Genomic DNA, 13,113 nt, shown 5'->3' on the forward strand with positions numbered 1-13,113 from the left:
TTTGCTGTGCTTTGACCAGGGGTGGCCGAGGTGCACTGTTTTTGTCAACTCACCTACACAGGCTGTGACTTTAAGTAGAGGGGCAGGGCAGACAGCTGGGAGCGGCAGTGTCAAACCAGACAGGCAAGATGCATTGGAAACTCCCTGTCAAAGGCAAATACTTGATTTTTTTGCCATTGGACTTTGTCAACGTTAGACAGCTCTCTTGGAAGTCACATTACAGTCCTGGGAAGAGCTCATCGTGATGGGATATTACAGCCAATTTAGGGCAAGTTTAGTCAGGTATTTGAAGCAATTCTGGGTGCTTTGGTCACTGGCAAGTGCCACTTGCATCTAGACCAACTCCAGGGAGGGATATGAGCCTATTAAACTGAGCTTCTCTCATAATCAGATAAAAAGCATCACACAGGTAACATCTTTGTCCTACCAGGCAACCAAATAATAAAGAGCCAAACCCTGCTTTCAGACTAATACACAACTCTTGCAGACTAACACACTGCTCTTGCAGACCACATGGAACCTCAGCACAGCCACTGCAGATCACAGTGCTGTGCATCAGTAGCAGATTACTGTTACAAAGCATCCTTCATTTCTAGTACATGAGCAACACTGCCCATCAAGGCAGAGTAGCCCCTGCACCTTTTTCAGCCTCACCACAGAAACATTTCTGATGACTTCATGATCCTTCATTTCTTTCCCTAAGCCACTTGCCACTAGGACTAACATACCATTACAAGAAGGCAACATTTTGTAAAGGGCTATCAGGCATTTCGAGGAGAGACTTTAACCACAGGCCTCCGTAAATAGTTTTTATTATGCTTTGGAAGTTCTCATCACACAAGTGATCACGACGTAGACAGTTTTCTTAGTGCAAAGTGCTTCGTTGCCCGTTGAATCAGTGTGTAAGCTGTTAGCAAAAGCAGGAAGTTACTTAGCAGCCAGTCAGTACTGCCTTAAACACACATCTTTACTGCTACCCATACTGCCTTACCGTCTGTATTTATAGACTTGTATCCACCTCCTCATATCACGTCCTCATTTATCCCCAAGCATGCACAGCAAACGCTGCACTTCGCTGGTTGTATCTGTGAGGACAAAGTCACACATCCTCCAAACCTCTCTCAGATTACAGCATATCCTTTAACTGTCCAAAACATCACCCATTTTGGCTGCAAATCCACTTGGACTCTTCCCATCTGGCCGACTCCTCTCGTTTCCCATTCTCCATCTCCTTTTCTACCCATGAAGAGTGTGATCACTTCTACTTGCAAGGAAGCTGATAGCGGGAGGTGTGGTGGTCCTTCAGGTCAAACTCATCATGGCCTTCCCTGAAAAGCAAACACAAAGTGCAGTCAGAAGTAAATACTGAGGCACGGAACTCACCCTTAGCCACTGCAGAAGATGTCTCCCAGCAGCCCTTAACTAGAAACCTATCCCGTGGGTTATCTGTGAGGACCTGACTGGCAGCCACATGGACTGACTACTTTAGATATTTGCTTGTAACAGAAACCTCTGAGGTACTTTGTGGAAAGTTCTGCTCATCCTTGCCTGCTGAAATGGGAAATGACAATAGGTGTCTCCGTCTCTTCCCCTCTTTGAGAGATTCACGTAACTGGTGGCTCATTTTCAGCACCATGTCTGTGATTCCCAGGTGCATTAGCAACTCCTACGATAGCAGTCAAAATGATAGTCTGCTGCGCACAACTCCAAAAAATAACTGTTGTGGCTAAAATGCAGTGTATTGGCAGCTGTCTTAACCATGCTCAGAAGCAGGCAGTGTTGAGTAAGACACAAGCTTGCATCTGCAGCATGCAACTGATACACTCACTTACCTGCCAGACTGCTGATTCTGCTTTTACTGATGTTTGCTGTCTGATACTTTTATCTGTTTGTTTTGTTTCTTTTATCTGTTTGTTTTGTTTTTAATCATCTATCATTGCCAGTCATACGTCTTGTTACCATTTTCATGTGTTCTCCCCCCCAACTCCATTTCCATCTCTCTACAAAAACATTTGCAGGAAATGAGGGAATATACACAAAAGCATCTCTTACTATCCCAACCAGACTCTTAGCGTCCTGCTGTCTAAATGTCATCCAGCACTAATCTGAGAACACAGCCAACTACCCAATACTTTTGAGGCATGAAAAAGAGAAGCCACACAAGCTGTGAGGAATAGCTTTCTATTCAAAGGAATTAACCCTCCAAATCTGATACATGCAACTTTTTTGTCAAAAATAAAGCTACAGATGTTTAAGAACCAATAGCTGCTGCAAGGCCTGACTGAGGAAAAAAGGTTCACCCACACATATTTCAACAAATTTTTTTTTATATGGTTTAAGACCGCAGAGTCTCAACCTAGGAAAAGCCACAGGAATTTTTACTATCTGATCTCTCCTCTTGTGGGAATCCAGCCCAGATCATCCATCAATGTCATTAACAAGCCATAGGAGTCACTGAACAATGGCCTCACTTATCCCATCCCACGCAATTCAGCACATCAGCTGCCCCAGAGAACACTCAGACAATGTGTCCAAACATGCACTGGAGCAGCACAGACAGAACATTTCTGTCTAGGACCAGTTTAGTCCCTGAAGCCTGGGATAACTACTGATCGTGTAAAGTATTTCCATAATGACTAGCATTCAGCTCAGATCCGTGTTCCTCAAATCTTCCCTCCTACTGCCTGCTTTTCTGCCCAATGGGAAGAACAAACTGAAGTAGCCAAGCTTACCTGTGACCCACCTCTCAGACCAAGAGGAATTGTGAGACTTACCGAAAACAGCGTTGGCAGTAGAGGTCCCCGTCACAGCCATGGCAGCGCAAAGTGGCATCTTCGTTGCAGATACAGCACCAGGGTAACTCATCCTCATCGCTGTCATCTGCCCTGGCAAGAGCAGTGGTGATGGGAATCTGGCTCTAATTCAGAAAGAAAACAGACACACAGAATTCAAATCCCAGCAGAGACAATACAGGGCTTTCACTGTAACGCATGATGGCCACAATGACATATCATATGTACTATAGTTCACACTGTTGATTCTAAGTTTGTGAGATGAACTTCCCAGAGCACAAGGATAGGCTCTATATGTATCTAGATTGTTAAATAAAAACCCAAGGTACTCCCTATCATTTGCTCATGAACCTATGTTGCTCGGAAGGTAAACAGGTATTCCCCCTCATTTAATGTCTACAGCAATATACACCAACATTGTCCATACGGCGTTAAGGGCATGAAGCCCAGATCTTCTGGCAGGCACCACAGCAATACCAAGTGATAGACAATCCCTGCTGCAAAAGCAAGCGATCAAGCAGTTTTGCTGAAAGCAGTTATGTGGGAAGGAAAAGCAGTGGGGAGTTGTTTTCTACCTATTGTAGAAAGAAAACTGGGGGACAAAGGACATGATTTGCCAAAAGGCCCCTACTATTGATTTCTACCTGAGGTTGGGCCAAAAAGATCTTCTGAAATCATGATCTAAAATCTATCCATAAGGCCATCTATAATCTCCTTCTGTTTTACAGAGAACTGTTGTGGAACTGAACAGCCATACACATACTGGGACACAGTGCCTGGACACTGGCAAAGGCAGCTTCCTAACACAACAGCAGTAAGATGGCACTATCTTTTACATCAGTAATCCCAGAAGTGCAAGGTGGCATACCTATGAGATGGATGTTTTCAATAATGCTTACAATTAAATAATTTCTTCCACTGGGGACAGGCCTGTCAGGTGTCTGTGAGTCACAGGTCCATTTAATTCTTGTAATATACTTTGGAGAAGGTGTATGTATTTCCATAATAGGCTGGATTCCATTCTGAGCATAGGACATCTTGTTACTAATTCCTTCCTCTGACATTATATGAGAACACACAATCAATTACTATCTAGAGGTCCTACTCTGCGCATGCTGAAAGCACTGGCAAACCTCCCACTTACCCTGATTCAAGCTGTATGGTACTAGACCATGGCCGCCTTGGTCTAATTCTATTGGTGAGTCAAAAATCCCTTCTCTAATATCTATCTTGCAAGGTCTGTGCTAACTTCTCTGGGTTTAGAGGACACCATCCCATTCAGCAGAAAGCCAGCCTGAAAGGAATTGTATTCCAGGGAGCAATTCCTTTTAAAAGTACAAGGATGACTCACAGCTGCACTCAGGGCTGGTCAGCCTTGCAGGAGCCACCTCAGCTTGTCTGCTCTGGAGAAGCTGGTTGTTGGTTTTTTTTCTGCATCAAGCTTAGGATAGAACAAACTTTTGCTGCAGAACTGTACTATCCTGAGACCCTGGAACATGTCATTCCAAGAGATCCTGACCAGCTCACTGACCTTTTGCTTCGCTTTCTTATGCAGGTTCTGTTGTGAGGCTCCTGCTTGTGTGGTCTGATCTGGAGGAATGTTGAATCCACTTGCTTCATCCAGGGCTGCTTCCTCTGCAAGCTGGTAACAACAGAAAGCAAGAAGCCTCTTGTTTCAAACACAGTTGGGAACATCATTCTAGGCTCTAAATCTCCTGGCCTTCTCCTTGCTCTCATACAGTAATGGGAGATGACAAGTCTAAATACATCTGGTGTTATCCAGACAGATGTGAGCTTGCTCTGCACTCTGAACACTGTGTGTACATTGTGAACAGTCAGTGTAGCAGCAGAGACCTTCAGCTAACACACTCTGCTTTGCAGTGCAGCTATCAGCAGACCCTCAACACCATGCTAATCACACACGTGTGGTCTGTAATCAGGCAGAAACTTAAGCACAGAAAGCTCATGTCTGCCTGCAAGACAATTCACAGACACTTTAGAGAGAAAACTAGGCATAAGCTGTGCTAAACAGCACACACATATCCACGTTCTAGCTGGGTGAGGGAAAAGATGAAACAAGAAGTAAGGAAGTACCAGCAGAGTGGGGTTGGAGACATGCACCATAAAGAGACACTAAGTGTGAATGAGAGACAGTGTGACAGACTAGAAGTAATGTTGTCAATCGCATGTAGCTGACTGGCCCATGGGAGCTAATATTGGAAAAGCACTAGGAGGGGAAGGAATGAAACTCTGTCCAGGAACAGAAACACATCCTTTGCACGCTCACCAGGTAACACACACACTGGGAATAATTGAGAGGAAGATAAACAAGGCCACCACTGCCACTTCTGACCTGTTTTAGCACTCTGCGAATGGCTTCCTCCTCAGCCACTTCCTCATCACTGTCAGGCAGTTTATATGTTTCCAGTGTAACTGTAGGAGCAAGAGACAGGAGATTATGTCCCACACCTGCCTCAAACCTTGTGCCCAGTTATGTGCCACAGACAATCCTTGGTGGTGTGAGCTGCTTTTGGCATTCTGGCTCTGGCACAGACAGATCCTTTTCAGATGGGGACTCTTCAAACAGGGCCTTACTGTTTGTTTTTAATATTTGGAAGAGGGAAGGAAAAAATCCCCACCAAAATCAGAGCTTTGCTTTTAAAAGCTTTGTTAACCTCACCAGAGTATGCTAGAATTACCTCAAAGAAGGGTGCAAGACAAAGCAGTCTGACCTCAGAGCTCTGGCCTTTACCCTCAACTAAGATCTTTCATACCGATTTCATGATGAACCAACCTGTACTTTACAGACAGAACCAAATGACAGTCTGTTTCTTGCAGAACAGAGGAATTAAATGGATAAACACCTCTCAGAAAAGAAACTGTCACAAGAACTTGGTTCCCCTCTTGGCACTGTATTTTTGTCTGCTACCCACCTTTCTCTGGGTCCTCGCCTCTGAGTGCTGCCAGTCTCTTGGCAACTTGTAGGATCTTTTCCTGCCTAGTGTTCTCTTCCCGCAGCTCAGCAGCAGCTTCTGCCAGAAGTTTATTCTTCTCTTCCTCCCGCTGTTTTGGGTCCAGATTTTCAAGACAAACAAAATCTTCACTTTCCCGATTGAGATCATTCAAACTTTGGCTACTAACAGCTGCAAACAGACAGACAGAACATGCTGGTGATTCAGCAGCAATGTCCTTTGGCACAGACAACACGACTAAAGCAATGGTATGAGAGCAGCTCACTGCTCTCCATTAATCTGGGTAATAATGGGAGAAGGCATGCTGCAGTAGGATCTGCACTGTACACGAAGAGAAGAAAGCAAACTAATTTGTGGTTTACAGTGAGATTACAGAGAAAGCACCGCAGCTAGGAGGATAATGGTATCCCAGATTCCGATGTTTTGTAACAGAGCACAGGTGTGTTAGGAGTTAGCAACAGCTCCTCCCCAGGGAAGCGTCACCTTAGAGGAACAGAGAGGAGCAATCTGAATAATATAACCCTGAGAAGAAGGAACCATCTCCCAAGCAAAGACAATGAGACCCAGTATGGAGTCAGATGGCTGTTCTTGGTCAATCTGGGAGTCATAAGGGGGAGATAAGGACAAACCGGACACCCAGCTCACCTGTAAGCTAGATAGGGAGGCACATATTCCATTCTTACTATAGCACATACATTATTAGACAGAATCAGGTCTTTGGAAGCCAAAATAGATACCTTGAGGCTGGACTCTTGGTCTATAACGCTCATCAATGGCAACTTCCTCAGACAGCTGAGTTAACAGGTCATCTGTCTGCTGGACCAGACTTCTGGTATCAGGAGGTTGGTGTACCTAAGAAAAAAGGAGGGCATGGGAAAAGGCAAACGAGAGGAAAGTAGGATACTCAATCAAAGGAAAAGTCTGGTAACCAAGATCACCCTAGGTGAAAGCAGCATAAAAAGATGCATCCACTGATCTTGAGATTCTCAGCTCACAGTTATCTGGTGTAAGACTTTCAGGGCTTCATTCTCAGAGGTGCTGAATGTGCACAACTCTAAAAGCCAACAAGGCAAAGTGCTGCTGAATGTATAGGAGTACATGCTGCTGGGTCGCAACCCCAGCTATGCCACTACCTCCAATGTAGATAAAGTGCCATCCCCAACAGTGCCAGTCAGCAGCCCCACTGAGGCCTGTGATAACAGTTGGGTGTGCAGTGCTGCTGAAAAAGGAGCATGAGGAAATGATTTCTCAGAGACAAGATCATTTATATAGGCTTTGAAGGCATATATCCTACTCATTCCTCTGCAGTCTCAGACTAACCACTGTGTGCTTCCATTTCTGGAATAATTAACAGGATTTTGCCCAGCTGGAATGCAGTAACAACTACAAGATACAATTAGAAGGCAGGGCTGATAAGCCCCAAACACAGACAAACAGCTCTGAAAAAATATCAGACCACTTAGGTATACAAATGGGTTGAGAGGAAAAAACTTAACATCTATTCCTAAAAATAAACACATGAACTACATTTGACTTAAAGGAACATACTGCATTCAAACTGAAGCAGTGAACTGGTAAAGGCTGGCCATTTGCTTCTGGAGCAATGACACAAACAGCAAACAAAGATTTCTAAAGGGAGCCACCTGGACACAAAAAAGCTGAAGAAGGGAGAACAGCTAACACGCTGGGACACCAGTTACTGTGTCAGCTCAGAACACATTGCTGGCTAAAGAGCCAAGGGAGCTTACAGGTCTGGGAGCCTGGGAAGGAGGATCTCTCCCCTGAAGGACAGCCAACCGGTCCTCCATTTCCTGTGTGGATGGAACAGGTCCCCAGCAGTCCTCCTTCAGGGCAGCCAGCCTAGCTTCAATCTCAGCCTGAGTAGGGATGGATTCTGCAATTCAAAATAATGCAAGGGAGGAGATTATTACTGAAAACAAAAGGCTTCACGTTTTTTTTTTTTTTTCTTAAAATTGTATTTCTTTCTGGAATCAGACTCTGAACACCCGAGCAAAAACCTCCCTCAGCCCCTGACATGAAAGGGGGGTCATACTGCAGTGACTTGGAGACTACCCTAACACTAAATGCTATCCTTTTTTTCCGAGACCTTGCCTCCTTCACAGTTTATCTCCTAGCTGTGAGTATTAGGGTAATGTCATTTGGCAATCAGCTGACTCGGGATACTAGGGATAGGCAGAGAAACAAGTGTCATTTAGACAGTACAGTCCATTGCTCCCACAGCTCTTAACGTAATCCTAGGCATATCAGACTGAAACCCTCCCTCCCCCAGCACATAATAGGATGAGAGGAAATGGCCTCAAGTTGTGCCAGGGAAGGTTTAGATTGGATATTAGGAAAAATTTCTTCACCAAAATGGTTATCAAGTATTGGAACAGGCTGCCCTGGGAAGTGGCTGCATCACCATCCCTGGAGGTATTTAAAACACATGTAGATGTGGCACTTAGGGACATGGTTTCGTGGTGGACTTGGCAGTGTTAGGTTTACAGTAGGACTTGATGATCTTAAAGGACTTTTCCAACCTAAATGATTCTATGATAATCAGGTAACGACTTTGCAGTGTGTTCTTTCCCTTTTAGACACCACATACCATTTTTTAAATAGTTTATTCTCCCACAAGGCTATCCCAGAACCTGACAGCTGTGGACTGGGATGAAAGTCCTTTTTCTCCTCTGTGAGGCAAGGCTGGCCAGAACATAATCTCACAGAGACTGGCACTGCTGTTGCCCAGCACAATGACCCACAGGAAACCTTCTGCAAAACAGTTTGGCCAAAGACCCTCATTTCATTCTGCTCCTATTGGGCTTGACGCATCCTTTTACCCCCCAAAATGGAAAATGAGAAAGCGGTTTTATTTTAATCTAAAATAATTGTAGAATCTGGCCATTGTGGCAGCAGGACATGGATGCTTTGCCCAATGTTAGCCCTTCAATTCCCTAAAAAGGCAGGCTTTGAAAGCCCAGCACTTCCCTCTCCCTCAAGGTTCCATGTTTCCCAAGCAGCAGTGTTCCCACCCAAAATATCTCCAGTATCCTCCAAAACTCACTTGGTTTCCTTTCCTCCCTGAGCCTCTCCAGTCTCTCTGCAATAGCTCTATCCTCTTTTGAGAGCCCCCGGTATCTGGAGCCTGCTTGACCTGGGGGTTTTGCAGCTGCCTTCTGTTGTTCTTTCAGCTGGTTTTGCTTAGCTTCAAAGGCTGCTACACGCCTGTGACAAGGATGGAAAAAAGACATGACAATTGAGAACTGGGGTTTGAACCCTGAGATATGAAAATATCCCCTGTGAACCCAACAGGCTATTTGAAGAGCATCAGTGTAGAACAGAACAGAAACCACTCCCTCCTGTACCAGGGTCTCCCATATTGGCACAATGAGGTACTCCCAAGCGTAAGGAAAACCTTAGCTCACAGCAGCAGCACACCTGGCACCATTTCCAAGGAGAACATTTCACCACCAGGTTCCTGTTTCCAAGCCAACCCCCATCAGTCACAGATAAAGATAGGCAGGTGGCTCTTCAGGAGTCTATTTAAAAGAGCACACAACCCAGCCCCCCAACAAACAAAGGAAAAACCCAAACAACAAAACAAAAGCTCCACCCTTAATCTAACTCTGAACAAGCAAATACCCACACCACAACCCCCACTTTTGTGGGTCTCTATAGGGGAAGAGGAGAGAGGGCCTGAAAGGCCACTCTGCAGCAGAAACAACCGTCTGATTGGCAAGTGCAACTCACTTTTTGTAGTTTTCTGGTGGCGACCATTTTGCTGAACTGCTTTGAGATCCCTCTCTGGAAGACAAAAATAACGATTTCTCTGAACTCAGGATACTGGCAATGCTTCAATCATCTAGTCTCTCAACTCAGGAGGAATCAGCATACGTTCCTCAACCTCCTGGTACAGCCCCTTTCATAACCTCATTAATATGGACAGCGATCAGCTTATGGAAGGGATTAAAATAATACAGCTGCCTGGGACAGCAGGGGACTTCATTTCTAGTCCTTTGGTCCACTTGTTTTGCATCTGGACAAAATATGATTTAATGTGGTCACCAGTGATCCAAAGGAGGTGGGACTGAAATACCCTTGCCTCCCACAGCCTGCACCTCCCAGTTCAGAGAGCAAGTAGAGAGTAATTAGGCAAGACTCCCAGTGTAATTAGCTTCCATGAAGCAGAATACTCTGAAAGGAGCTGTGGCATGCAACAAACACACAATTATATAATGCACAAGCTAAACAAAACGTTATAAAAATTATTACATAACCAACAGTATCATAATGACATCTTCTAGCACACTTGAACGCTGCACACCACAAACATCTTGTGTAACTATCTTCTACTTTGCTATACTCAGGTTGAGCTGCTAAACTACACACTTACGTAAGGTAGTTAGCATATTTTATTCATTCTTAGAAGTCACAGCTACAAAGACGTCTGTGCTGTGCTAAGGCCTGTATAGTAACGAATGAATGCAACATTGTTGGACCACTTTCCAGTTCTAAGGTTTCAGTTCTGAAAGCTATTTGCATGAAGAACAATACAGGCAGCTTACAGAGCTGCAGCCTACGTGTATTATCTACCTGCTATCCAGTCAGGGATGATTGTTTTCTGCTGTAACTCTACAGTGCTGATATTAAACAGATGAGGATTTGTGTCACTGTTTGCTCACTGAGGTAGTAACACTTTGAATATCTTACTGTCAGGCTGTTCAACTACTACACATCTGAAAAGACTGCCAGTGCTTTCAAAGGGCTGTAGATTTCTGGGCAAAAACACAGTGGGGCTTAACCTGGTCTCGTCTAGCTAAGATATCCACAGGCATTCAGTGTCCATCCATAAAGATTTAAACCTAGTTCTTTCAGACTACTCTGTCATCACACAGAACAGCCTCACAAATCCTGACTTCCATCTTTGGATTGCACAGCTCATGTAACAGCAGTTCAGTAATGGCCTGGCTTGAAGCTCCAGGGTACGCGCAGTGTGCATGCACAAGTGCAAGGCAAAGCTCTCACGCAGAAATCTGCAACACAACATTGGGATGCAAAATGAAGACACAAAGTAGGACACTGTATTTGGGTGAAGAAACACTCCCATCTTACCCAGTTAGTTTTCCATGACACTGCTTGCACACCTTCTGCTGAGTGCTTCCACAGCGGGGGACAACAGCACTGAAGCTCAGACAGCCCGAGCAGAACGACCGTCCGCAGTTCTTGCATCCACACTGCGGAGATACAAGAGAGGGGCAGGGCAGGGCTTCATCACCTAGTCACTATAGACACCCCATTGCTCTAGCTGGCTGTACACAGGAACAACGCCTATGCTAAGGTGCACTAAAAATAACGCTGGGGTTACGCTGATTTTCTAAGAGAACTGTACCATTAGCTGCTGCTGAAGATACGGGGACTCTCAAGAGCCTTCGAGCACCAGCACATAACTCCTGCTGGAAGCAGAGACACCATTTCACCCCACGGTATAATAAAGTGTGCGTGTGTGTGAATTCTCAGTGACAATGACCGACTATTGGGTTAGAGGGATGACATCCAATGACTTTTTTTTTCCTTTTCTTTCTGGAGTAATCGCACACATTTAAAAGACACATTGAAACTAGGCACCACGACAGCTCAGTAAGCAAGGACAACAACGCTACGATGCTGGCCGGGAAGCGTGCCTCGGCGCCGGGCCAGGCGATCCCCCGGTTCCCCTCTCAGGCCCTCGCACTGCGGGGCAGGTACCCGCGGGACCGGCCTGTCCTGACCCCCGCCTCAGCCACACTTGCCTCTTTCTTGAAGACAGAGAACTTGGACGCACACCCATAGCACCGGCTATCCATGGCACTACCGGAGGCGAGGCCGCCGACCGGGCCCGGCCCGGCGCTCAGGCACCGCGCTGCGTCCCCCCTATGCCAAGCTGCATAGTTTCCCCCCCCACACACAGGTCCTTTAACTGCCGCAGACCCCAAACGCAGCAGCGAGCCGGGGCTATCTGTAACGGGGAGGCCGAGACACCGGCCGCCCTCCCGCCCCTCACACACCGGGCCGGCGCAGCGCGGCGCGGCACGACGCGACGCCCCCCCCCCCCACCCCGGCGCACGGCCCGACGGGAGTTGTAGTCCTTCAAGCCGCCCTCCCCGCCTCCAGCCGCTAGGCGGCTCTCCGCGGATAAACTACACCGCCCAGGGCTCCGCCTGCCGGGAGCCGCCTGTCGCTGCTCGGGACGCGAAAACATCCGGTTCTGCCGCGCGATGCATTGTGGTACCTGTAGTCTGGCGCCGCCGTCCCTCCCTGCCGGCAGGGAGGCGCGCAGCGCTCGCGGCCCGGGAAGACTCCATTTCCCGGCAGGCAGCGCGCCGGGGAGCCCGGCGGCGGGGCTGAGGCGACGGCCGGCTTCTGGACGATGGCGGTGGATTAGTTGGCTCCGTACGTCCTGCGGTGGTGGGTCGGGGACGAGGGAGGGCTCGGCAGCGCCTCTCCCCTGCGCCCCTTCTCACCCGGAGGGCACACGGGGCGGCTTCGGCCTCCCCGCCCGTCAGGGGCCCCCTTGCCCCGGCCTAGTTCTCTTTCTGGGATGTTCCCACAGTAACGAAAGTCGCTGTCACTTTTGGATTGGGAGGGGGAGGACCGGCAGGCTGTGTACTTCATTGGTTTCTTTGAAGCTTTTACTTCAACAGTTGCTTGCAACACTTTCTCTGCCTCCTACGCCTGCGTGCCATACTCCTGGTACAGCAGACCTAGTTAGTAGGGTGTTGCATTTTTGCACATCAGCTGTCTTTGGGTGTTAATAAGACAAAAAAGTGTATTCTCTAATGCTGACAGGGTTGTGCTCAAGTTACTCTGTTTTTTTTGTCTTAAACCTGTGGTGAGATCCTGGTTCAGAAGAGCAAGAAATCTGCCAAACTGCAAAACTCCAGTTATCCCCAGCCAGTACTTCTGCCAGTGTTTGTTTGCACGTCTTCAGGAGTGAACGTCCTACAGTGTTTATAAAAAAGAGTTACCAAGTGTAGTTCTAGGTACCATTGGTTCCCATGAGTCATCTTGTTAATCATGTGGGTTCACAATCACATTTTGTGTTCTTTCCAGTTTAATAGGTAAGTCCACACTGTAAACACCTACACAAATTAGGAAACTGACTGATCTATTTAAGGAAGAGTCATTAATATCTGAACAAAGCTAAATTTAAAGGGGAAAAAAAAAGGGGGTTCCCCTCTCAAGCTTTCGTGGTTTTTTAATGCTAAAGAACATTAGAAAGACAACTATAAAACTTGGAAGCTAAACTTTGCAGCTGTCCTGCAATTGTATTAGAGACTACCTGGAAATTACACATACCGTAGCCATAAAGC

At 46.6% G+C, this 13,113-nt stretch overlaps 2 protein-coding genes across 2 annotated transcripts in view; one reads left to right on the plus strand and one right to left on the minus strand.

The window, feature by feature from the left end:
* Nucleotides 1–796: 796 nt before the first annotated feature.
* Nucleotides 797–11,796, minus strand: ZFYVE19 (zinc finger FYVE-type containing 19). Its single transcript, XM_069784459.1, has 11 exons — nucleotides 11,554–11,796; nucleotides 10,877–10,998; nucleotides 9,515–9,568; nucleotides 8,829–8,989; nucleotides 7,513–7,658; nucleotides 6,502–6,616; nucleotides 5,726–5,935; nucleotides 5,146–5,225; nucleotides 4,324–4,434; nucleotides 2,775–2,917; nucleotides 797–1,328 (listed from the first exon to the last, which is right to left on the minus strand). The coding sequence occupies exons 1-11, from the start codon at nucleotides 11,605–11,607 to the stop codon at nucleotides 1,262–1,264; spliced, it is 1,263 nt and encodes a 420-aa protein (XP_069640560.1). The 5' UTR covers nucleotides 11,608–11,796; the 3' UTR covers nucleotides 797–1,261.
* A 321-nt stretch (nucleotides 11,797–12,117) lies between these two features.
* LOC138685519 (transmembrane protein 263-like) overlaps nucleotides 12,118–13,113 on the plus strand; it is a 246,408-nt gene continuing 245,412 nt past the window's right edge. The window contains exon 1 of the mRNA XM_069784461.1: nucleotides 12,118–12,193. The gene's annotated coding sequence lies outside the window, so the exon portion shown is untranslated. The remainder of the gene's footprint in view (nucleotides 12,194–13,113) is intronic.

The sequence above is a fragment of the Haliaeetus albicilla genome, chromosome 5, assembly GCF_947461875.1.
Source record: "Haliaeetus albicilla chromosome 5, bHalAlb1.1, whole genome shotgun sequence".
Classification (NCBI taxonomy): domain Eukaryota; kingdom Metazoa; phylum Chordata; class Aves; order Accipitriformes; family Accipitridae; genus Haliaeetus; species Haliaeetus albicilla.

What these genes read in the sequence shown, in the direction of transcription:
- ZFYVE19 (XM_069784459.1), bottom strand. Translation starts at nt 11,607, where the DNA reads ATGGATAGCCGGTGCTATGGGTGTGCGTCCAAGTTCTCTGTCTTCAAG. An exon ending in TCTCTGTCTTCAAGAAAGAG is followed by an intron (nt 10,999 to 11,553) that starts GCAAGTGTGGCT and finishes GTATCTCCGCAG; the next exon opens with TGTGGATGCAAGAACTGCGG. An exon ending in CCACCAGAAAACTACAAAAA is followed by an intron (nt 8,990 to 9,514) that starts GTGAGTTGCACT and finishes TCCTTGTCACAG; the next exon opens with GCGTGTAGCAGCCTTTGAAG.